The sequence below is a fragment of the Telopea speciosissima genome, chromosome 2 (assembly GCF_018873765.1).
Source record: "Telopea speciosissima isolate NSW1024214 ecotype Mountain lineage chromosome 2, Tspe_v1, whole genome shotgun sequence".
Classification (NCBI taxonomy): domain Eukaryota; kingdom Viridiplantae; phylum Streptophyta; class Magnoliopsida; order Proteales; family Proteaceae; genus Telopea; species Telopea speciosissima.
Genome location: NC_057917.1, coordinates 53,739,554 through 53,766,074, shown reverse-complemented (window position 1 = coordinate 53,766,074; position 26,521 = coordinate 53,739,554). Strand labels below are relative to the sequence as shown.

General features: G+C 37.9%; 2 protein-coding genes and 1 long non-coding RNA gene across 6 annotated transcripts in view; 2 read left to right on the top strand and 1 right to left on the bottom strand.

Annotated features, from left to right (window-relative positions):
- Positions 1 to 6,526: 6,526 nt before the first annotated feature.
- On the bottom strand, positions 6,527 to 25,857 carry LOC122650222. The gene is made up of 3 exons (XR_006331397.1): positions 25,846 to 25,857; positions 11,914 to 11,918; positions 6,527 to 6,658 (listed from the first exon to the last, which is right to left on the bottom strand). It is a non-coding gene; the product is annotated as an uncharacterized LOC122650222 (long non-coding RNA).
- Positions 6,652 to 14,700, top strand: LOC122650221. Of its 2 annotated transcripts, none has more exons than XM_043843568.1 (6): positions 6,652 to 6,844; positions 8,097 to 8,299; positions 8,405 to 8,645; positions 8,799 to 8,884; positions 10,996 to 11,087; positions 14,643 to 14,700. In XM_043843568.1, the coding sequence occupies exons 1-6, from the start codon at positions 6,707 to 6,709 to the stop codon at positions 14,678 to 14,680; spliced, it is 798 nt and encodes a 265-aa protein (XP_043699503.1). In that variant the 5' UTR covers positions 6,652 to 6,706; the 3' UTR covers positions 14,681 to 14,700. The 2 variants fall into 2 exon arrangements, with proteins under 2 accessions (XP_043699503.1, XP_043699502.1); XM_043843567.1 differs by lacking the exon at positions 14,643 to 14,700 and adding an exon at positions 13,604 to 14,211.
- Positions 24,264 to 26,521, top strand: part of LOC122650220 (testis-expressed protein 2-like) — a 54,154-nt gene continuing 51,896 nt past the window's right edge. For all 3 annotated transcript variants that reach the window (XM_043843566.1, XM_043843564.1, XM_043843565.1), the window contains exon 1: positions 24,264 to 24,607. In XM_043843566.1, coding sequence (XP_043699501.1) covers positions 24,428 to 24,607 — 180 coding nt within the window. In that variant the 5' untranslated portion in view covers positions 24,264 to 24,427. The remainder of the gene's footprint in view (positions 24,608 to 26,521) is intronic.

Sequence of the window (26,521 nt, the reverse complement as noted above, 5' to 3'; positions counted from 1 at the left end):
CAATATTCATAGGGAGTAATATTAGTCTTTTTATGGGGTATACGGTTAAGTATATGACAAGCAGTCATTAATGCTTCCCCCCATAAATTCTTTGGTAAGTCAGAAGTAAGTAAAAGTGTATTCATCATTTCTGTTAGAGTCCTATTTTTCCTTTCTGCTACTCCATTCTGTTGAGGACTATAGGGTGCCATTGTTTGATGAATAATTCTATAAACTTCACAAAAATCATCAGTGGAGAAGTATTCCCTTCCCCTATCAGTTGGTAAGATTTTAATCTTACGATCCAATTGGTTTTCCACTTCGGCTTTGTAGATTTTGAATTTCTTCAAAGCCTCATCTTTAGTCCTTAACAGATATACTTATGTGTATTTTGAACAGTCATCTATAAATGTGATGAAATATCTTTTACCTCCTCTAGTTAGAATACCTTCTAACTCACACAAATCAGAATGTATTAATTCTAAGAGTTATGTATTCCTTTCTACTTTCTTAAAAGATTTTCTAACAATTTTAGACTTAATGCATACAGAACATTTGTCATGACTAGAAGATGTGCATTCTGGTAATAAACCTAATTTAACCATATTTCTCATGCACTTATAATTAACATGCCCAAGTCTAGAATGCCATGTATCAAAAGTAGAAACAATGTAAGTAGAAGATGAATTTCCATTAATCATATTAAATTTATACATACCGTTCAATGCATATCATTTTCCAACATAAACTCCCCCTTTGGACACTATGATGTTCCCTGACTCAAACAGGATTTTAAATCCATGTTTGTCAAGCAAGCTTATAGAGATTAAGTTCTTCCTAATATCAGGAATATGAAGTGCATCATTCAAAGTAAGCTTTTTCCTGGATGTGAGATTCAGAACCAATGTGCCTTTACCTATGACCTTAGCAGTTGAAGAATTTTTCATAAAGAGATCTTGTCCATCTGCTATAGGTTCATAAACTTTGAGCAAATTTTTGTTCTTGACAACATGTTTGGTTGCACCGGAATCGATCCACCATTCCTCATCATCACCCACTGCATATACCTCAGAAATCATAGCAGCCCAGTCATCATTATCAACCATGTTGGCTTGGTTCTTTTGTTGCTTCTCCTTGATATAAACTCTGCACTGTTTCTTGAAATGATCGGCTTTTTCGTATTTTCAGCAAGCCGCTTTGGGGTTAATAAATGTACCTTTCTTCTTCTCAGAAACAGTGCCTTTCCCATCATACTTTCTCTTATTGCCCTTAGAAGATGCATTTTCTATGACATGAGCCTTTGGAGATTTTTCCTCCAATTCAAGTTTATCCAGTTTACGAGAATTTTCTTCAACTTGGATATACTTAATCAACTCTTGCATAGTCATTGCATCGTTCTTCTATTTTAACTCTTTCCGACAATCTTTCCAAGCAAAAGATAACTTTGAAATAATAGATGATACTTGAAAAGATTCGTCAAGAGAATGACCCTCAGAGATGATTTGATTTATGAGACCTTGCAACTCATAGGTTTGTGAAATAATAGACTTATCTCCTACCATCCTGTAATCAAACAACTTACTTATAAGAAACTTATTGTTGCCAACATCCTCAATTTTGTAATTTTTGTTGAGATCCTCTCATAGTTCTCTCGACGTGCTGTCTGCAAATTTGGGCTCATACACATCATAAAGTATGTTTGATAACCCATTGAGGATGTAGCCCTTGCACATAAAGTTGTCTTGCTCCCACTTCTAGCTCTGGTGTTTCTGCACCGGTGTCTCTCCACTTGAAGCTTTTACAGTGGTGTTTGTCGATGTCAGTGCTACTAGTTTCTCTTCGTTCAAGACATGAGCAAGTTTCAAAGCAGTAAGGAAGAAATACATCTTCCCTTTCCAAAGTTTGAAAAATGACCCATCAAACTTCTCAAGTTTGCTTATCTCGTTCCCAGGTATCTTCAGATTGTAGTCTCCTCCATTGAACAAATATTGTCTTAAGATTGTTAAAAATCTGTAACAAAAAAGGAGAGGACAGAAAGATGGCCTGAGTCGAACGAAATCGTTCGTCCTTAAGACAGTATTTGCACCCTCCTAATCCTGTAAAGGGTTGCAGCAAACCTGCCTCTCAAGATAAATCAGCGGATCATTATCGCTGCGAGGCAGAACACTGTGAAGTTATCAGAGATTTTTTGATATGTTGGACCGAGAGAATTCGTGGCCCATTTATAGGCCCACAAGGCCTGTTCGGATGGGTCACACCCATTGGCTCATATGGCTTGACCTGATAGGTCATGACTATTGGGTTGGGCTCCCTTGGCTGTTCATGTGGGCTGCAACTCTTGGGGTCAATGTTAAACCAAGGGTTGCACTCCCTCTTTGATCAGCCACCGATCCAACGGTCGGATCGATCCTAAGCACCCTTTGATCAGACACTGTCGATTCCGAAAAGATTAAGGCGACATACTGCGACGATGCGAAGTGCAAAGTGCGCCATCAAAGTGCCACATTGCGCCTTACGCACGCGCTCGGATGGTTACCGTCCTCGCTCGCAAGTGCACCGTACAATCTCTTCTAGCACTACATGTGATAATAATAACTACTAACACATATAAACCCAATGAGCTTTCCTTTCATAGCCGATGTGAGACTAAAAGTCCACATCAATATTTTGAAAAATTCCAACAACATGCATCAAGCTACACAATTATGACTTAAAATTTTCTCAAATAGTTGTTGAAAAATTATCTTGGCTGATTTTGATACACATCAATATTTTTAAATGCAACAAGAAATGCGTGCGCAATTATGACGTCCTTTCTAAAAAAGATATTAATCAACTACAACATTATGTTGATTGGAAAACATAAATTATAAACTCTAGAGATAATATATAGTACAGTGTTATCATTTTCATGATTGTTATCTAGTTATGTAGTTATTAGCACAATTACACCTATTTGTTTATCGATTACTAATAACAACATCATATATGGTCCATTAAAATCAAGTGCTTAAGGGTTTGCAAACAAAGTTATTAAACAAAAATCAGCATAACTTAAGAAGCTTAGTTTTGGTTATACAATTTGCAGTTTTATTTGTGAGTAACTTGCGAAGAAATAAGTGTTGATTTTAATTTCTTTAGAATGTTTCGTCTAATAAAGTGCAAAATTTATTATCAAGATATGATGAAATCATCTCCTCACACAATTAATATATTTGCATTATCAAATTTCTATATGAATTACATTCCATATCTTTTGAAAAAGGGGGGAATCAATCAGCATATACCATTGCAGAAGGGTACATAAGTTGCTACAATGTAGATGCCAATCGACTTAAACAAAATCTTTAACCAAAATCCAACTCATGTTTCGCTTTTCCTAACCAATAATTGCAAATATCTACTTGAGCCGTCAATTTATTAAAATGGTCTCAATTGAAGTTGTGATACTCAAGGCTGCATTTTGGTATGCATTCCCGGAGTGCAATATTGACCTAAAACATAAGTTGCTATAATTTTGTCATTTTCTGGACTGCTATCTATCTATGTAGTTGTTAACACAATCACACCTATTTGTTTATCAATTACTAATAACAACATCATATATGATCCACTAAAATCAAGTACTTAAGGGTTTGCAAACAAATATTAAACAAAAACAGTATGACCTAAGAAGCTTACTTTTGGTTGAACATTTTTCATTTTCCTTTGTGTGTAACTTGTGAGGAAATAAGTGTTGATTCTAATTTCTTTAGAATGTTTCATCTAATAAAGTTCAACATTTATTATCAAGATATGATGAAAAATCATATGTTAGCACAATTAATACATTTGTACTGTCAAACTTCTATATGAATTACATTCCTTTTTCTTCTTCTTTTTTTTTGCGTAGGGGGGGAGGGGAATCATTGAGCATATACTCTTCCAATCGACTTAACAAAATGTTTAACCAAAAGCTAACTAATGTTTTGCTTTTCCTAAGCAATAATTGCAAATATCTACTCGAGCCATCAATTACTTAAAATGGTCTCAATTGTAGTTGTGATACGTAAGGCTGCATTTAGTATGCATTTTTAGAATGCAATATTAAACTAAAATGCATTTCAAGAATGCATACCAGATGCACCTAAATGATGCTAACTCCTGATCGGATTATTGTATCTTTCAGATGATCAAGCATAATCAATTCATTTGAAGCGAATCAAGGACCCAGTTAAAGGAGTAATACAAATTAGAAAATGACAATTAGATTGAATGATGGAAACCTTTTCATTCATGTTACTTCTCACTCACTCACTCGCTCACTCAAACTTCTTGTTTGAAAAATCACCAACTCAAGTAGGGATCTTCTCCACAACTACGTAGCGCAGTTGGTCTTACCCCTGAACATTGTAGGTGTTATTTGGCATGTCTTGTGTTCAAGACTCTCCACCCCCCCCCCTCCACACACACACACAAGTTGGCCATGGGCCTTGAATGGAGAGAATTGATCAATATCCATTAGCACATACTATGTACAATGTGTTGCGATGGAACCTGATATACCTAAATACAGCCACCCAGTGATATCAAGCCACATCATCCGTGCTATGAACGGTCCAGTGGATAAGGGCCTATCGGGCCACACTCCAATCGACCCAAAACCCAGAGTCCAATTATATAACGGCATAATCCACCACGTGGGAATTAACTGGTCCCACGTTGGCAGTTATCACCACACTCCAATAAGGAATACTCACGATTCCTACTAATCAGGAGTCACTCTCCCAAATGGACTCCACTATTGACTCTCCTACCATGGATAGAAGACTCAATTAACATGACTCTCCACGATCATCCCCACATGCAGTCTACGCTATATATTCACAGGTATAAACCTAGCAGACTCATCTTAACTACTATTATCTTATCTACCACTAAAGAGATCTGACTTAAACATCGGAAAATCCCCATTGGAGCAAACCGACTCTCTTGTGCTTACATTGTTCCTCTGTGCAGACTACCTCATTGGAGGATCCCTTGACAGTTTCTTGACACAACAGAACCTCTCTTTGGTGTATGTAAGACCTCACATAGGCAGGGACCAACATTAGGCAATAGCCTTTTCAATGTTACTAAGGAAATACATAAAAAATAATGCAAACTTGTACTGTGCTTTTGTGCTATGTTATGCAATAACTCGAAAGATTTTCAAAATTTAGCTTCAGTGAAAATGACTCAACTCAACTGGTTGAGAGTTTAAGTCAAGAGACAAGAGAGAGAGAGAAAAAAAAAAATAAAAGACAAGAGAGAGAGAGAGAGAGAGAGCGCCTGTCAAAGAGTGACAGTTTCTACCTGGGATTTTAAAGGCAGAACTGAAGAAGAACAGTAAATTGGCAAATTAGAGTTATGAGAGGAAGAAAGAATGAATGAATGAATGAATATTCCTCTTGAGTTTCATCACAAATTATTTTTTTTTTTAAATAAAAAGGGTCAAAGGGAAAAGATGTATTTGGAAATCCAGTGGGCAGAAACGGAAAGAAAAGAAAAGGAAAAAAAAAAGAGAGGGGTAGAAAGCCAGAAACACGGAATGACGCGGCGAAGCGAACGGCTCGGCTGATGGTGGTATCGGAAATAGTGAAAAATCTTACAAAGGGGTCAGAGGAGGAGGTAATCCTCCAGAAGCTGAATCCTCGCGTCGCCTCAAGCCCATCCAACACTCGAAGTGTAGAAGTGTGAAAGCGTTTGAACAGAACCATAACTTTTTTTGTCGTAACGCTCTCCTCTGTTTTGGACTTTTTTTTTCTGTTCATTTTGGTGGTTTTATGGAGAGAGAGTGAGAGCGTTCTTCTTCTTCTTCTTCTTCTTCTTCTTCGGTTTTCAGTACTGAATCCTTATCCTGTGTCCAATTTCTTTTTTAATTTTCTTTGAATCCGTTTCAGAAGAGGAGAAATGAGGTGAACATCTTGAATAATTTTTGGTCAATTAAAATTGGAAAGGAGAACACTTTAAGAGTAAACCTTGGAAACAATCACTATCTTTCTGGGTATAAGATCCTTTTCCTTTATGAAGCTTTTAATTCAATTATTCAGTTTCAGCAACGATTTCAGTCTTTCAGCTTCCGCTTTTCCCAGATTCCAGAGCTCACTTGACTTTTGGTGGTCCTCGTGACCCACAGAAAAAGAATTCAAGAAACCTGTGGCAATCTCCCCTCTTGATTATCTTTCTAGTTTTCATCATTGATCTACACTGCCTTGCCATTTCTGTCCTCTTTTACTTTTGCCCAAAATTCCTCTCTTCCTCATTGTTTCTTCTTTTTCTTCTTTGCTGGACAATTAATTTCTCTGAATTTGCCTTTCTTAGAGCTCTCAGAAGATTAAGAAAACAGTGAGGGTTTTTGAAAACAAGAGAAGATTTTGAATTCTGGGTAGTTGTAGATTCTGAAGCGAGAGAGTTAGGAGGTTGAGGAGAGAGAAGCAGTGAATTTTGATTAGTGAGAAAGCGATTGAGAAGATGAAGACGCGTCGTCATTTACCAAAAATAGATTCAGAGCAATAGGGATAAAATTACGGGTCATAAATTCACTGGGCGAGATGTGCTGGAGATTATTCCCTGCACTATGAGCACCCAACCCTAGACAGCATTGTATTTATAACAACACTTCGCCACACTCCTTAGTCCTTTCCGCTTCAAACTCCACCTACTTTCTTTTTCTCCATTTCTACACAGAAAGAAGAGAGTCGTTTTCATGACTGGTTGCAGAGGAACCACCATGATGTCATCTTGCTGGAGATCGCAGCATGTCTTTCCTCCTGCTAAGCATTCTAACCTGGAGTGCTTCCTTGACTGCATAACCCCCACTGTGCGTACCCAATTGCTCCCAAAGGTGAATTTCTTTCTTTTATTTTTTAATTTTTTTTTCAGATTGATTTCCATGGTTTTGATCATCAAAGTTTCTTTATTTTCGTTTCATCTCTTTAAGTAAAATGTATGTTCACTTCTATTTCTGCGGGTGCGTTCCCAAGTTTCTAGTTTTTTTGCTGATCGTCCTTATTGTAGTTGCTTCCTTATGGTTTCCCAAGTTTCTAGTTTTTTGGCTGATCGTCCTTATTGTAGTTGCTTCCTTATGGTTTAGCTCTCTCTCTCTCTCTGTGATTTCTTTGGAGAATCTGTTTATTTTTACGATTTCATGAATGAAAATATGTCGTCATGTGCTGTTTTATGCCCTTTTAATGTTGAAAAAGCCACCCACCTCTTTGAATTTCTTGGCCTCTATGTGGATCATTGTGAAGTTTCTACGCGAACCTTAAGATGGTTTAGGTTACTTGTCTGGGGAGCACCTCCACTGCCAAGTTCCCCCTCTCCCCCCTGCAATTCCGATGAACTGTTCTCAGCTTTTATTGCGCAGGGCCTGAAGGGCGCCTCTTCATCCGAAGCTGCGACTGACTTGGCCTCAGTGGATGAGGGTCCGTCTTCATCCAAAGCTGTGGCTGACCTGGCCCCAGTGGATGCTCTTTCCATATCTCCCTCTGTCTTCAAACCACACCTCCTCCTCCCCTCCTTCCCCCCCCCCCCCCCCCCCCCTCTCACCAACCCTTAAAACAAATCCTTTGGTATCAGCATTTAATGAATGATAAAAATATCAAGCCTGAGCAACAAACATCGTTCTTCACTGGGGGAATGAAAGGGGTTGATAAAGATAATATGGACTATGATGTTTTGTTTTCTCTGTTGCAAAATTCACTCTTCCTGTTGTCAGTATGTGCATGTGTGTGTGTTCTCGTTGAGATGGCTTCCATTAGATGTCTTGAAATCCACTCTTCCTGTTGTTATTATGTGCATATGTATGTGTTTTTGCTGAGATGGTTACCTTTTGTTGTTTTCAAACTATATCCTGTCTCTCTCCTTCAATCCCCCACCCACAGCTAATCAATGTCTTTGGAAATTTGTATTTTGAAAATTTTAATGCATCTTAGAAGTAGAATCTCGAGCCTGAGCAACTAACATCTTGCATAACAATATTTTATAATTTATTTGAAAACTGTACACTTGCAGATAGTCTGTTTCCTTGTTCTGGTCGTAATCTTCTCTTCTATGGTCATGTCTTAATTTTATTTTTCCATTTGTATGTTTCATAGACCTGCATTCGAGATATAAACAGCCTCTGGCAGCCTATTGGTAAGGATACAATTGAATACTTCACCTTGGGAGATCTTTGGGCCCAATATGATGAATGGAGTGCATATGGAGCCGGTTCCCCAGTTCTTCTGAACAGCAGTGAGACCGTCGTGCAGTACTATGTTCCGTACCTCTCTGCCATACAGATATATGTTAGCAAACCGTATGTAGCTTCCAAGTCCCTTGGAAAATCAGTCTTGGTGCCTTTATACAACTTGATTATTGAAAGAAGGAAAATTGATTGTGCATGCATGTGTCTCTGTTCCAGGAATCCAAAAGAGGAGACTGATGTAGCAGGATTCGAGAGTGATTCTTGGAGTGAAGACAGCGAGAGCGATAAGCTGTCAAGGTCTCTGAGCAACAACTCAAGCAAAGGTTGGGATGCTGGATCAGAAGATTCAAACTTCGATCAGGAGGGTTCATTGCAAATGAAGGACCGGCTTGGCTACCTCTATCTCCAATATTTTGAGACGTGTGCTCCATATGGAAGGGTTCCCCTTTTGGACAAGGTATTGATCTTATTACTAATTTATGTTGTATGCACTGTTTATTGTTCTTGAATTTTCTTTCTTCGATAGAAGGCCTTGGTTGTTGAAAAAAAATTGAAGAATAAATGACTGCTTGTAAGGGTCATGGCTAATTATTGTTTTATCTAAATTCAGGTCACTGAATTAGCTCGGGAATATCCAGGTATCCTCTCATTGAAGAACGTGGATCTCTCTCCTGCCAGTTGGATGGCAGTTGCATGGTACGACATTTATTCCTTTTTATGTAGTTGCCTTGTAAAATTTATGATAAATTTTAATTAATAAAAATTCTCATGGTGATGAAGATTATTCCAAATTTATCCCTACATATCCGAGGTGCATGGCTGCAGTAGATGAATAATGAACTAATGATTACTCAAAACAGATGAAAATTCCAAAGCTGTTGAACTTTTCCGAATTTATATATTAGACCCAAGTTGCTTGACGTTACTGTTTTAGTAGATATTTTATTGTCGTGGAGGCTTCTGGATGAATGATGCCCATGTCATTTTCAGCATGTATTTGGTAAAAAGATCTAAAGTTCACCCGCCGGATATAGAACCCAACTGTTTGGGAAGTCAGTTGGCATTTTAGTTTAACCAGAGAAAGTGGATGATTCATCTATGGAACGTGATCACATATTTCACACATAAGCCCCATGGACTAAATTCAGGGCCAGCTCTATTGCTATATAGTGTGGCCCCTATAATCCAGTGCCTGTCATGGAACCTTGTGTACCAGGTATTCTGTGGATCAGAATGGAAAACATCAAAGTGGTCTCTTATTTTAATAGCTGGGAGAGGATGTTCTGCAACTTCATTTTTCTTTCCTTCGCCCTTTTTTTTTCTTTAAAAAAGAATGAGTTGGGATTTGGGAATCAAAGAAGCAATTGATGCACCTATAGCATAGTTGTCAAAGCGTTGCACAGCTTTTTTTTTTGGGACCTAGGCGTTCCACTGCCTTGGGTTTTTTATTGTTATACAAGATTAAATGCCTTTTCTAATGTTTTGATTGGATTTGTGTAGAATGTTTATATACAGTGTGATGATAGGATCACGCCTTTGTATTATAAAACAAAAAAAAAATAAAAATAAAAAAATGAAACAAAAGAAAGAAATAAATGGAGAAGAAGATTTCATCGTGGGACGAAGGAACCAAAGTCGAAACCCTTCTCAACTATTTTCTTCCTTGGTCAGTTGGTTGTTTTACCTAAATTACTTGGCTTCAAAATGATGGTGAGAATTATAAACAAAGGAATAAGAAAGGAAAAGAGAAAATAGAGTACAGTAGTGGACGAGATTTATCCAATTGTGTCCACATGTCCTTTTCCAACTGACAGTCTCAAGAATGTCTTCGTGTGTCGTTTGGCTCCTTGTCTCCTCCGCTTCACTACCCTTATATATAATGAGAGCGGGCCTTGGTGCAAAGGTAAGGTTGCTCCATTGTGACCAAGTGGTCACGGGTTCGAGTCTGGAAACAACCTCTCTGCAAAAGCAGGGGTAAGGCTGCGTACAGTATGACCTCCCCAGACCCCGCATTGGTGGGAGCCTCGTGCACTAGGTACGCCCTTTTTTAACGTCCTTTTCAAGAACATCCTTAGCAGCTTTACAATCAACTCTTACCAGATATTTCTGATTAAAGAGGCCACTTTCAAATTTAGTGATGCAGTGGACTATAGAGAGAATTTCTTTCTTAATAGTCAAATATTTTGCTGTGCTTGAGACCACGTTCCTGAAGTAAATCTGATAAGTTGCTCTCTCTCTCTATATATATATACTGGGTGAACTTGTTTGTCCTGACATTATATGCTTACAGTACACCAAAGGGGAAACAAAACTGTATTCATGTTTTAAAATCGTTCATGCACGCTTAGGTTGCCTAGGCGTCGCCTAGTGGCCGCTTTATCGTCTAAGCGCATAGGAAGGCCCTCCAATGCCTTGAGTCGCCTACCTCTTTGACAACTATGACCTATAGCAAGCAGACAATTATTTCACCATTTTTGTCATTCACTAAAATGAGGGAGGGCCTATGCCCGTTAGAACACGGTGCCTTTCAACCTTTGATCAAGCATCCTGTCAAAAAATTGAAACTTATTGCTTATCTGGGAAAAGAATAGGATGAAACTTCTAAAGATTTTGGCCCGCCTCCCCCTCTCCCTCCCCTTCTTTCTGCCCCAGCCCTCTTTTTTTCTCGCTTCATCTAAATTGTTCAGTAAAATATTTTGCTTCATCAAATTAAATCTTTGTTGATCTGGTTTTTCTCCTTCTATCTTGGTTTTGAATTACTTTTTTTCTTTTTTTGCTGAAAATTTTTATTCTTTATTTTTTGTTAGGTATCCTATTTACCATATTCCGACAAGGAGAAGCGTGAGGGGATTGTCTGCTTGTTTCCTGACTTATCATACTCTGTCATCATCTTTCCAAGGTATGTCTTCAGTTTTATATGAGCTCACATTTAACGACAAAACAGGAGCTGGATTTCTACTTTTCTTTCCTTATATTGTTCCATAACATTCTTGTAAAGTTTTCTGAATGATGGCTGACATTGATTGAGTTGGTTAATACTGTATAATTAGATGGACATAGAAGGAAAAATCAAAAAGTTATATGGACTTACATCTGCTTTATGTTTTGACCTCAGAGATGCTAAGTTATCCATATCTTTCTTCAATTCTCAGACTTTTGGTTGTTTTTTTTTCTGTCTGGGGGCTTTATTTGTGTTTGTGTTAGTTGATTTTCTGTAAGATATAGACTTGTCATTCTATGATTTTAGCTTTTGTACTCTTCATATTTGATAGGCTTCCGAGCATATAAGATCCTTTGCCACTTATATTTTCTACTTTCACTTTAATTATTGAACGAATCGATCATCTTTGCTGGGTCTCATACTCATCCTTTGTTCTGAATTGATGGTGTTACCATATCACTTTCCTCCAAATATTAAATTTTATTAATTATTCTACAAAATCAGAATTAGTATTGAAATCTTGTTTTTTTCACAAGACGTTTAACAAAATCATTGGGTTTCATGATCTAATCTTTGGTCTAATGGCATCTGGTAGCTGTCCACCTTCCAAATTTTCATGTTAAATTCAAATCCTTTATCCAATCTTTGGTCTAATGGCATCTGGTAGCTGTCTGCCTTCCCATATTTTAATGTTAAATTTGATCCTTTCTTTTAGTAAAATCACCTCAACATTTTATTTTTCTCTGTACCATTTCATAGAATGTAGAAATTAGCAATTTTTAACAGTTACTGATCCTGCAAGATAAAAAATTGCCTAATGTCATTCAACTTTGACCAATTGTTTTAACTTTTTTTGAATATTTCCATTTTCTTTGAGTTTGATCCATATCAATCAACTAAAGATGCTAGTTGGCTTCGTTGTTAAAGATTTGGTGTAGATAAAAATGTTGCATGTCCACGTCAGAGCCTTGTCCATAGTCGCCATTTGAGTTTGTGAAGATATTTTAGATATTTTTTGTGGGAAAAATAGTATTTTTTTCCCTAGAAGTACTGACATCACAAGGATAGGCAACTATATCCTGTGTTCATAGTGCAAAGTTACTTTTCTGACACTAAGTTTGGACAACTGGCAGCATATATTGTCAAGTTGCACAGGAAACCCTTGGGTTTTGATTGGAATCCAAAATATGGGCTACTGAAATTTATTGGAACCATTTGTGACATCCTTTCGTTATTCAAGCTTTTTTTCTCCGGCCATCCGCGCCTTTGGGGGGGGGGGGGGGGAGAAGCACGGTTCTTTGTTACCTTCTTCTTCTATCTCTATTTCGATAGCTTCCCCTGTCTGTAAATTGGTATTAGAGCCTTAGTACGCTTTTTTTTTGTAAGCACCCTTACCCCAAGGGTATAGAATTTGCTAATGACGCTAGATAGCATCGAGGATCGACACACGATCGTCGCTTCTATCTTCTGATCTGCAGCAGAGTGAAAGAGGCGAACTTATCTCCGACTTATTTTAAGGTATATGCACATATAAGTTCATCTTCTGTTCTTTCTGTTTCTTTGTTTCGTTCTAAAGACTATGCACGCCGAAGCCTAGCTGCAACACTGGTAGATCGATAAGGGTTACCCCCTTTGAGTGCTGCGACGGATCTTTTCTAAGATCTCTAGCACCGGCTTTCACACAAACACTGGTGAATCTGCTTTAAGTTTCTTTGCTTTTATCTTTGTAATTTCCACGGCCATATATTCTCTTGTGGTAGTGATGTCTATTCCTTTCTCTTCTCAACTTTTAGTATCTACCTTTCTGTATGAGTGAGTTCCATGTTCTTGCTACACAGTAGATTCTTGGATATTTGGGTTGCATGCATCCTTGAGCTGGCTAATGTTGTCAGCTAAATCAACAGTTTCCAGTCCTTGGAAGATAAATTCAGTAGGCTCTCCAATTTTTCATCTTACCCATTCTAAGCAGATAGTCTAGGTGGGGACAAAGTACTTGTACCATTAGTTTTTAGGATTGAGACCATAGCTCAGGCTGATGGTGCATCTTGTCTTTGAGCTAGGAGGTTTTATCCCAGTATACTTTCTAAGCAAATGTCACATTTATAACTCTGCCGTGTTTCAAGTTTATTATGCCAGATTCCATCCCAAAATACTCACAGGTATATGAAAACACGGATATCCCACTCCTAACTGATGTGGATCCTAACCACGGTTTTAAGAATCGGGAATTGGATTGGTGAACCGGCCGATTTGGATCAGAATCAGCTGTGACCAATCCTGATTCCTGCTGATTCATGGTCCAAAACCCTATAATTGTTGAATTTTCAGATTTGAGGGTATATTCTAGGGATTTTTGGGATCGATTCCAATCCAATCCGGATCAGAAACTGCAGGGACTGATCTGATCCCTGATTCCATGTTTTGAAACCTTGATCCTAACATGTTATGGTCTTTCGGTGTTGTGGTAATTGCAGACACCATTTTGGAGGATAACAAGGGGAAAGGAACCTGTTCTTCAGAAGATGGAGGGAAATCAAAAGGAGACTGCAGTGGTAGGATATCACTGCCACCCTTTGGGACGGCCACTTACAAGATGCATGGAGATCTCTGGATCAATCCTGAAACAGCAGACCAGGAAAGGAAAGTTTCTCTCCTGAATGCTGCAAATTCCTGGTTGAAGCAGCTCAGAGTCCAACACCATGACTATGACTACTTCATAACTCACTCTTACAGTTAAATGAGTCTCCATTGTATGCCCTTCTGTTAGTTTTAAATCTTTGCGACCGCCACCATTGACCTTCTGCTGTAACTGGGACGACACCAATTTATATTAGTTTTACTGTGTCGCTAAGTTGGTCTTATGGCTGACCTGGGAAGATGGAAAGGAATTCATGGATTTAGAAAGCTTGCCAGGGAAGCTTTTGTGGAATGAGTTGTTTTTCTAGATGCTCTCTCTAGAAAGTAGACAAATTTTGTTATATATGTTTATGTTCTATCTCTTCCGGTGTAGATTATAGACTGTAGATGAAACAATCTTTTTCCATTTTGTTTACATGTATATATCAATGAGCTCAGTTGTATGTGAAGGTCTTTCTTGAATCTGATCCATCCTGATTATTACTGGTAATTTCTCTGTATCCTAAAAGGTTGCAGGTTTGCTCATCCTCGCAAAAATGAGGGGTTTCTACAATTGTATGAGGATGGAATGTTTCATTCCCATCTGAGCTTTTGTTAGTTTTGTTGTTTATTTGTTGTTTATTGGATTTCAATAACATACAGAAACCTGACTTGCAAAGAGGGAAACAAAAAATAACATACAGAAACCAGGATTGAAGAAATCGATCCAACTCCGTTTCTAGGCTTCCAAATTGAATGAGACCTTGGGGTTGAATTCGTTACTCCAAGGCCTTGTAGAATCAGCCAATCACCATTCCAGAAAATATATGATTCTAATCAAAACAGAGTTGGGTGGTGGTCTTAGAGGCAGACCTGGTTTATGGTTTCTGATTTCAATCTCACATCAGGAGGTGATTCTGGGGACATTAACCTAGGACTAGAATCCCTCCAAGGCCAGGTATTTGTTCCAGTTGAATTGGACTGTTCACCACATTGGTCACAGAAACAGGAAACAGTAAAGCAGACACAGAAGGAGGGTAGCAGAAACAGAACAAGAAAGAAGAGGGGAAAGATATAGGTTCAAGAAACTCATTTGAAAACCAGAATCACACTGAAGGGAAAAACTCAGTAACATGACTGAAGTCAGACGATCAGACTTGCGGTTATGGACTAATCCTATTTGCAACACGACTCTAGTTTAGAAATAGAGTTTGATCTTCAAGACAAGTAGAACAAAGAATCCCACCAAGTAGGATGCTAAGAAATCAACACCAAAAACCAAATTTGAAACCCTGGGTATGTTTAGAATATTATATGATTATCAAATTTAAAGTGTGATTTCAATTCTTAGATGTAATCCTATAATGAAATTGAAATTCCAGAAGTAAAATATGTGCAAGAACAGAACAGAAACTAGAAAAAACTAAAAAGGGGGATGCACAGGTACTTATTTTTTTTATTTAATATTTAATGAGAAATTTACTGACCCCTCCCTTGTAGTTTACCCTAATTAAACACTCCTCCCCTCTATTTTCAATTGTTACACTCAGACCCCCTCTTGTTGGGATCCGGCTCCTCTCCAGGGAGCTCAACGCCCAGGGAGTGCGTGGGGGCATCCAAGGGTTGGGTTGTGTCACATACATCTCGGTGCGTGCCTAGGGATGTGTGCGGTATAGCCCAACAGCTCAATCCCTCTTGTTGTTGGTTATAGTTTGGAAAAAACTATTTTACTCTTCCACTAAAACATCACAAATAGAATTACAATGCAACCATTTTTTTCATCTTCAACCTAAAACACCCAAAATCGTTTGTTGTGAGGGGACACTGCAAAACCAGCGAGCTCCAAGGTATCTCTTGCAAACTCCAGCCGAAACCCATGTTTATCCACACACACCCCCCACCCCCCCCAAAAAAAAAAAAAAAAACCTGGTCCATGTCCACCATCCTTGGTTTCCGAAGGGAAGAACAGCCGTAAAGGTAAAAAGAAATGTTTCTGTTTACAAAATCCATGAGGCTTGCTCTGCTCTGTAATGTGTAGACCTCTCTATCTCTGTTTTCACTACCAGCATCAACGGCAATCAAGGACAGAAAATGGCAGGCGACTGCTATTTTTCATATTGAGGCCAAGGTCTGGCTTACATTGCCTAGGCCTGGGTCTCAATCGAACCATATTTAATGCTTTTAGGCCTGGTCCAATAACTTGATATTGCAATTGATACTCTGGAGACAGGAGAGCATAGTGAACATTTTCATTGAATCCTATCCTTGTAGTTTCCGTACTAATTCATAAATCTCACTTTATTCTCTTCATATCCAATGTTTGGATTAAAACTTTCACTCGCATATGTTTTGCAGTAAACAATATCTAGATAGTCTTGGGTTCAACTTTTGTGAGAAACAAAACAAGTTAACCACAATAAAGGTATTTTGAAACTTCTTTTTCATTTTAAACTCATTTTTGGGAAAATAAAGAAAGTGTGGCTTCAAACACAAGACTGCGTGCAAGTACTGCCCTTCCTCATAAAATCAAAATTACATTTATGTTGATGTCTCTATGTGCGATCTCATTACCCCGTGGTTATGTAGGCGTTATATGACCAGACAACGATGATCTCCCCCATTTATTTAATATCAATTCATTGTTCTTGTGAACCCAACTATTCCCCACAACATGGAATTGAATTTGCTAATGAATGACCCAATCAACCTCTCCTCCTTCAGAAGCCACCATCTTCTCCACCAGAGTCATCGGCCACAGGCCACCAAAGAAGCAACCATCTTGAAAAAATACTCACAATTATGAGAAGGCCTCCACCGAAACATGGTGACTACTTTCTCAATTTGCAATATTATCTGACCTGTGAAAACATTTGGTGTCCGGTAAAATTTTACTTAATAAATATTTTACAAGTTCGAAACAAACATTGGAAATTTTAATTTTATGGTAAAATTTTCATTTTCACCTATTTTCCGTCAAAACAAATGGTGCCTGCGAAAATCAAATCCAATAGTTCCCAAAATTAAAATCATCTCCTGAATTTGAAATAGAAATCCTACCAAATCAGGCCATATTCTACTACAACTAAACTTAATTTGAAAAACAACTTAAAAGGCTGGACTCATAGAGTTCTAACCCAACCCAACTAAAACAGTTAATAACAAATAAAAGGGGACGGTTTTCATGCACGGCTGTGCAAGCCATGCATGTGAGAGGTTGGGGCCTTTGAGGCATAAATAGAAGGGGTTATATCTTTCCGACTCCATGTGAGAAGAGGACACGGCCGTACATGAAATCTTTGCCCCAAATAAAATAAAGAATATGACTTTGACTACACTAACTAATCAAGTAAATCTTGTATTCTTTACCTCCTATCTATATTTTAGACCTATTAGAGTGACATTACAATAAAAACCCATTGTAACAACATGTATAAAACCCTTCCACCACCAAAAAAAAAAAAAAAACATGTACAGAACCCAATCCAAGGTTTATTTTCATTATTTAAGCTCACTAATGTGTAGGGGTGTAAATGAATAGCTGAAATCCGTTTCCGTATCTGTTTAGCACTATCCAAATCTGTTCGAAAACTAAACGGATGCGGATATGGATAGGCTATAGCTATCCGAAAAGCTATATTTACATGTAAATGGATAAAATATTCAATCCGTATCCGTTTAGCACTATCTGAATCTGTCCGAAAGCTAATCGGATGCGGATGCAGATATAGCACTATCAGAACCGAATCCAATCCGTTTACATCCCTACTTATGTGATTTATCTGCATTCACTTATCAGGAGCAAATGTGTTTGGGATTAGGCAGAGCATGTAGTCACATTATTAGTTGTACCATAGAATGATGAAAATGGGCAATTAGATAGAGAATACCATTTTGACTTATTTATTAGGCAGAATATAGTTTGCTTCATTTATATGACTTATGGAATCCTAATTCCAAGGAGTAGGGAGTGCTCTCCAGTTCGCAAGAGTTTGAAGCAGGCTCAAGGTTCAAGTAATTGGAATCGGTTGCCCTTCGATTCTGATCTGATCTGAACTGGGAAGAGGAAGAATCAGGTTGAATTGTGGGAAAAAAACCCGGGATCGGATCAGCTGAATCGATTGATCTCATACAATCCAAATCAACTGATTCAACCAGTCCGATCCCAATTCCTTGAACCCTGTGCAGACTTCTTACCCATTTTTTTTTGAGTCATTGGTGTCAAAAGTTGTATAAGAATTATCTATTTATATGGCAGTTTCTACATCATCGAAATATCTTTGTAAAGGTTGAAAAAGAAATTGACAACACCAATGTATACGGCTTCTTATATCACCAGAATAAAAGGCAGTAGAATTGAGTTTTCATATCAAAAGGTATTTTTCTTACGATTTACGCCCAAATTTGTGCAATTCGGTTGGGTTGACCATGTGTTTATACTTTCAAGATAAAACAACTCTCTAATCATATAAATTGCACTACTAAATGCGATTATAGGAAAATCCGAAGGTTAATTCTCCCTAACTCATTGACATAGATAGACTACGGTAGAGAGGAAAATCGAATTTACAATTACTTCTAAAAATGTGGTAGAAAAAGACCACCTCCTCTACTTGGTTGCATAGTCTCTACACAAGTGTCTGGGCCAATGGGTGAGCACGCCTGGGTATCTACCCAGGGGCAGAGGTGTCATCTCATAGTGCCCTGTGAGAGGGCGTAGGAAACACCACAAAGTAGAGATCTTTTTCCCATTTTCAAAATATTATAAACAGTGCATGTTCTACAGTTGCCCAGATCAGGATCGTCTCCAGGGAGCCCAGCCTAAGGATGTGTGTGGCACAGCCCAACGGCTGGTAGCACGCCAGCACCCTGGGCGTGCTAGGCTCTCTGGAAACGAGCTAAATTCCAATTGCCCCTCACTCAAGTAAGATTATGATATTTTTACCCCTGATCATTACCTTAAAAGTACATTAATGCTGTAGTTTAGTCCAAGGTTTATGTCTATGGAATGGGGTTGGGATCGGTTTCTGCTGATTCTATTCTGGCTAGATCAAAATCCCTTAACATTCTAGAAATTAGAATTGGAAAACTAAACAAAGATTTTCCAAAATCTGTAACTTTTTAGCGTTTTTCCTTACAAGCGGTGAGTTTCATTATTTTTTGTTACTTTACTGACTAAAGGAAGGAAATTATGGTAAAAATTGAAGATCAAACATGTTTCCCTACCGATTTAATAGAGTTTTAAGAAATCGATTAGAATTAGGATCACCGACCAGGGTTTTAGTAATTGGTATCGGTCTGGTCCACTCCATGTCGGGCAGTGTCGAACAGATTTACCTCTGATTCCTTTGAAAAAATGAATTATTTTTTCTATTCTTATCCGTCTGTACCGATCCACCAATACGATATTGGTCAAGAATCGATATCGGTCTTTACTTTTTATCGATACCGATACGAATCGGCTAATCCAGCCAATCCGATACCGATTTCTCAAACCATGCTGCCGACTCCAATTCAAATTAAAAAAATTGGTATCGCTCTGGTCCGATTTTCCTCTTATGATGGTGATAGCTAGGGGATGAAATAGAGTCGGGTTGGGCTGGGTTTTTAAGAACCCAAGATCAACCCAAGCCCAACCCGTCCTTGAGGTCGGGCATAGATATAAGATATCTTAGCCTAGGCCCAGCACTGCAGGGCTCAGCCCAGCCCAGCCTTGATTGATCCTGATCAAGTTAGGTTGAGTCGGTTTGGCCCTGATTGATATTGTTTTTTGCTGGACCATGGGCTGACCTTAATTGACCTTTGCTGGCTGACTATGGTTTTTTTTTTTTTTGTCCAATTCGTTTGTTTCTTTATATGCACTAAAAAAAAATTCATCAACATTAATTCTTCTTACAAATAATCTTAAAGACTTAAAGCATTAAACGTAATAAGTAATAATTAATTTATACTTATATAAAATCAGGTTTGGGCAGGGTTTGGTCGGGCTCTGCCCGAAGCTTTAATCCAAACTTGACCCGGCCTGGGGTCTAAAAATCCCAACCCAGGCCCTATCCGGACTTCGGGTGGGTTCAGGTTCAGAGGGCCAAACTTACACCCCTAGAGACAAATCTTAAAGATAGTCAAATGCACTCAAATTTAAAGTGAGAATGCAATATTAATGTGATATTTAGGAGTTCTAATTTATTTGTTTCTTGCATCTAAAATTATTATGGAGGAGGATATACTCTTTGACATTGATGTCCATTTTTTTGGTGTCACATGAATTGAACCAGTAAACAAAGAGTTGTGACTCATTTCATGGTTCTTTGATGACTTTGGTCCTACTAAAACTGGAATGGTTAAATAGAATTTGTGTAGTCCACCTCAAGTAGTTTAGATAAAGCTCAAGAGGGATTGAAGCTTCAAAGCTGGAGTTCTGATTATTTTGGACTATGGCTAAAAAATAAGAAAGCCGACTTAAAAGTCCAAGCAAAACAGATCCATTGGCTTTGACTCCTTCTAAATTTATTGAATTTTCAGATCTTTGAGGTCCTCTTTGTTTGATATGGAGAATGGGTGGGAAAGTTGTGGGATTGGGTTCCACAGTGTAGTGGGTTGGGAAACAATGGTGAGAATTTTACTTTTCTCATAAATAATAACCAAAGTTTCTTGCATTCGGTGGGACTTTGGATAGCACAGGGGTGAGATTGTCAACTGTCACATCAGCAAACAAAACATTTAATGTTGTTTCCTGAGCTTTTGTAAGTTCACCACCCCAGGTTAAACAAACAAGGTTCGGGTAGGATTTTGAAGTACGTCATAAGTACTTTTCCACCCCAATTCTCCCACCCCATCTAAGTCCTTGTCAAATAAACGGACTAAGAGATTTTATCTATTGAAGAGATAATTCTTTGTTCATTGCAGCAAATTGCCGAAGCTCTAACCTAAGTTGTGCAGATCTTCTAGGACCCCATTTGGCTTCTTTTCTTTCTCTGGAAGTATATTTTAACCTCCCTTTTATTTCACTCAATTTGGACTTGCGATCATTGAGATATTGTTGTTGTCCCCTACCAGGTAGCAGTGATATGCTGAAGATTACCAGTATTATTCGTAGGTATTTTTTATGTTCTTAACCATATTAGGTGTTTTTCTTATTTTCCTGTTGCTTTTCATATTTATCTTGTAATTTTTCTTTCTGCTTATAACATATTTTTTGGATTTTTTTTTTACACTTCATTCGTTGTTTTTATGTAGATTTTTGCTGCCTTCTGATTATAAATCTATAGGATAGCTAGGTTTTTGCATGTTTAACATAGTCCCCATGTTTTCCATATTTTTAGTTTGTAAATATGAATTTTACATTATTTATATTATTTCATGCATATTGCATTTTAAGAATTAAGATTATTTTTGTGCACAAAATTTTAATTATTTAATTAATATATTTACTTTTTCTATAGGTATTTGCATTAATCATGTTGAATAGGTTATTTCTTCATTCTTGTAATTTTCTTAATTTTATTTTGCATATTAGGTTAGAAATTGCATATAAGGGTATTTTGGTCAATTTATATCATATTTTTAACCAAATTTTATAAATAATATCTTTATTATGTTTTCATGATTTTAAGATATGATCATATATTTGTGAGGCAAAAGTATCTTGACCAAGAACAGGAATTGTGCATATCAATGAATGGAGTCAATATCTTTGGAAAATAAAGATATATTTGTAAACAAATAAGCAAGAGAGGACATTCATGGATCGATTGAGATAGCAAAGGTTAGCCTGGGTCCATTTGTTCTCATTTGCAGGTCAGATCTAACTACTGCGATCCTATCTTCATAACCTTTAAATTGACTTCCTTTCTTTGTTTTTTTTTATTCTCGTTGGTTGTTGGAAGCTAATCAAAAAAATTTCTTATGGATTAACCCAGACCTTGGATCTTGCATGCACTTAATTATGTTTTTTGGGTTAGGATGCAACATTCCATTACCTTAACCAAGACTTGCTTGTCAAATGGACTTGGGGATTTGTCCTGCAACTAGAGTTGACGTGGGCTAGGCATAGTTTAGCTATGTCTCTTCCACAGGGGCAGTTCTTCACGTCAATTAGAGTTCTTTGCCTGACTGTTCATCTATAGTCCCTCTTGGGTTGCTATCGGACATCATCACCTAAGGCAGGGACTAGTATTTTAGTTGGTGGTTTTCTACGGATTTGTAACGCCTTTGAAATTAATGTATATTATACAAGTTTATATTTTTAATTTATTTTCGTTTATGTTGTAAATCATCATTCATATTATTAATTATGACATTTATCGTTGTATGCTCATAATTTAGGGTTCTTAATTTCTGTCTTACTAATAAACAATAATCTAGATTAGCCTAATAACATTTAATTTATTTTAAATTAATTAATTAAATCCATATGATTTTAAATCTACTGACTTCATTTTGTAGCGCTTGCTAAAGGTTGGTCTTCATTTCCTCCTTTATTCAATTTCTTTGTATACTTTATTTTTATTTATTTCATTAAATTATAATGTCATATGTGTTTACTATAGGTCCTAAACTGTAATCTAGGCGAGAAGGATATTCCTTCAAGGATGAATCACTACTCTTATACGCGTTTACCCCGGTCACTTGTGGAATCTAATGCAATATCTTTATTTAGAGTGGAAATTTGAAGAGGGAAAATTTATTAAAAGATAAGTAGGTTTATGGAAATGGTTTTCCTTCAACCACGATTCAGGGAAAATCCTTTGATCGAAAGGTTCGAATGGACTGCAAAGGGTATCATAAACAATATAAGACTATCATTAACCCTATACAATAGGGGGTGAGAAGCATTTTTGACCCAAGATGGGTGTAGTGGCGCAGGAAAACTTTTGCCTTTATTTATCTCAGCAAACATGGTATTTACGTCCTCTCACATTGATTTTTTAAAAGAATAAATAAAATAATGCATGTGAGGAGATGCACTGTACGCCTTCGGCTCAAAGAGCTTTTTCCTAATATATAAAAATTGGTTGTTTTGATTTGATTTGATTGGATCGAAAACTAAAAAACATGATAAAAATCAATAGTTTTATTATTTATTTATTTATTTATAGGGAACACATTCTTTGTTTGGAAGCATAGCCTTGCACCAACATGGGCCAATGGGAGTGCACACAAAAACATCAACATGGATGGAATTTCCACCTTTCATGAGGGAGACCGGTGGGGTGGTCATTTTGCCCCATTTTGTGTCTGGCGTAGGAGCAACGCTCCATGAGAAAGTTCCTTTTTTTTTCATTATTTATATACTTAATCTTTTTTGGTTTAAATTATTTATATATTTAATCATTTGGCTATAAATTATCCCAAAAATGATATTTTACACCCCGTCACGTATCGTTGTTCATGTGAGGGGTGATGTGTCATAAGTTCCCCTCCCCCTTTTATCAAATTCCATAGGGGGTTCTCTCAGTTGCCTGAAACTGCACTTGGGTAGTATAGGGAACCCTCTCCCTTATTATTATTATAACAAGTAAAAGTCAAGATATATGTTGTATGGGCAAAATTGAAAACCAATAAGAGACCAAAAGCCCTTTTGGTTTCACCTTACTAGTCTTGTTCGGTCTCACCATTACAATGTACCAGACCAATCGTTTGACACCCCTATGACTAGAATTAGAGGTGAAATAGGACCGGGTTGGGCCAGGCTTTTTAAAACCCTAGTCCAACCCTAACCCAACCTAGCACCGAGGTCGGACTGAGATATCTCAACCCAGGCCCAACCCTATCGAGCTCAACCCAACCCAGCCCGACCCTGATTGGCCCTGCCTTTAGTTTGTTATTTTTTTTTCTACATATTTTAAGAAAAATGAAATAGAAATCTACCTGAGTATTCATTTTAACATTACCTCCCAGGTTCAATATCTTTTTTGCCAAAATCTATAGTTGGGTAACACACCCACATTTATGAATCATGATCATGGTATATTTATTTGACTTGAATTCAGTCCAACCCTTTTACTATTTATTTTTATGTGGGTCTCTATGGTGTTCATATAAAAAGTCTAAATGGAGAATAATAACCGATAAAGATTAGAACCGAGAGGAAATGGTGTCTGCACTATTAAAGTCTGTTTTGTCAAGAGGGTTGGGCTGGGCCGAGCAGGACTCTGCCCGAGGCCTCAATACTAGTGCAGCCCTGACCCGCCCTCAGGGTTGAGATATCTCAGTCCAAACCCTGTTCGAAACCGATTCGACCCGACCCGATCCGGCGATTATCTCCATAATTCGTAATTTCTACTGAACCGTACATAGTTGACGTATCACTACGGTGCTACGGCCTACGAGGATTGCTTTCTCTTCTCTGAGACGTTAACCACCTGACCCAGTACAAAAGCTGAGAATTAAAATTCAGTATTCTCTCTCTCTCTCTCTGTGACGTATCCGTTAAGTCTATAGCAGTACTTCCTACATCTCTCCTAACCGGCTACCTTCATGCTCCCTCTTCATTGATCCCTTTCTCTTATCTAACTCCCTCTGCAGTTTAATTCCAGAATTTACGGAGACTTGCAGGCCCTTTCCTGTTTAAATGGTATCTGATCCCTTTATTCTTCGTTTGATTTTGATATGCCTTTATTCGCTCCATTCTTTCAATAATTTGACCCTTGATCTCTCCGTGCATAGTTAATTCTACCACCACCATGATTTCTCTATTTCTGAGTTTTCTTCTCGGAGCCCTGACCATTATCGTCGTCGAAGCTCTGGTCTTCCTTCACGTTCTCAATCGGTTGAGCTCGAAAAATAGAATCGGACCGGCGGAATCTCATGTGGGTTGCGACCTTGACGCCGAACAATCGCTCTCCTTTTCTCATAACAAACAGGTTAGCTCCCAAAACTATTGACGGCCCCTTTTTGACCCTCTTATCAATCCATTTCCATTGATGCACTCTGTGCGGATTTGCTTTATGGGTTTTTCTTGTTTGGTGCCGTTTCTTTTGGGGTTGGGGGGAGGGGGATAATTCTGTTGCCTATGCGAATGACCTTTTTTGCGATTATGTCCCTTCAGGCTACTCTAAAATTTCTCTTGTTTAAATCTCGGTTCAGAAATGTAGAATTACCCGCTTTTGGTCACGTATACTGAAAATATGAAGTTACCTTTGAAAATTTCAAAATGATCTTTTTGTGTGGGTGAAAAAGAACTAGCTATTTTGTGGTGATGCCTAACAAACGCCAATTAACACAACTGATAGATGAAGAATGCTTGCTATCCATAAGTTCATATATGTTGGTCTTATCGTTATTTGGCTTATCTGTTAGAGTTTCGGATTGAGCAAAATTGTCCTCCAATGGTGAAAAAGAATAAGCATGAATTCAATCAATCTGTTTGGCAAGATAGAGTGGTAAACACAATACTGGAAAAATTCTGGGATTTGGATGGGTTTTGGTCTAGTGTTCAACCAGGAGTTATCCTGTATCAAGCTTGACTGCTAGCCAGATAGTTCGCTGAGATAAGAAGTTACTAAAATAGCTATTCATGAACTAAATAAGTTACTTAAAATATTTCTTGCATATGTGCTTGTAAATGCTCCCAAAAATTGAATCCAGAATATCCTAAAGTACAGTCCAGTCTACTCATGAGGCTAGACCATAGTTATTGAAGAAACTCGAAGTAAGAGAAGATCAGAAGAGAAATGTGTAAAACCATTCATTGAATTGCCCCTCGTGGAATCATTAATTTTATAGAGAGCCACAAGGATTCTGTGTGTACAATCGGAAAGTACCTAAAAGAAGGAAACAAGAACATAATAGAGGCTAAATAGAATCCTCCAACTCAACTCAGCTCAACTCAGCCTTATCCCAATTAAAGGTGGTTGGCTACATGGATTCTTTTTCTCCAATCAGCTCTATTCAAAGCCATACTTAATAGTAGTCCTAAGCTATGCATGTCTTTCTATTAGAAGTACATATTGCGCGGTTAGAATAGAAAATAGAATGGGAATAAGCATTTATGTATTTGTTATGTTGGTAGAGGGGCATTCATGTAATTTCTCTTTTACCTAATGTTAGTGAATAAAGGGGAGAGGTATCAAACTACCTTTCCTGACTTTTTTCCCGCAACTTCTTCTTCTTCCTCTGGAATACCTGTGCCCTTAATTCCTTCTCCAAACAGGCTGAAGTGCATTCCCATATCAAAGCTCAGCATGACGTTTTCTTTTGCCTCATTGAAACCAGAGTCAAAGTTGAGAATTCTTCTCATATTGCCTCCAATATAGCCCCATCTTGGACCCTTTGTTCCAACTATTCCCACCACCCTAATGGCTGCCTATGGCTTCTCTGGGACCCCTCCAAAATCCAGATTTCCGAGTTACTATCCACTTCCCAGCTTCTTCACCTTAAGATTTCTGATTCCCACGGTGATAACAGTTTTTTTTTCCGCTGCTGTTTACACCTCTAATAGTTCCTTTGAGAGAGATACACTCTGGCCGGATCTTTGCCGTATTGCTTTGCAGGTTGGTCCCCTCCCATGGGGATTGGGTGGAGACTTCAATGTTGTCTGATTTGGGCATGAAAAACAGGGTGGTGACATCATTGATTCTTCCTCTGTTGATGCATTCAATGACTGCCTGGATGATATTGGTATGAATGATTTGAGATAGTCTGGCCTTAAATTTACTAGGCAATAGAAGATGTGGTGCCTCAAGAATTGCTTGTAAGCTTGATAGGGCCTTAATTAATGAAGCTTGGCTTTCATCCTTCCCCTCTTCCTATGCTACCTTTGACCCTCTTGGTATCTC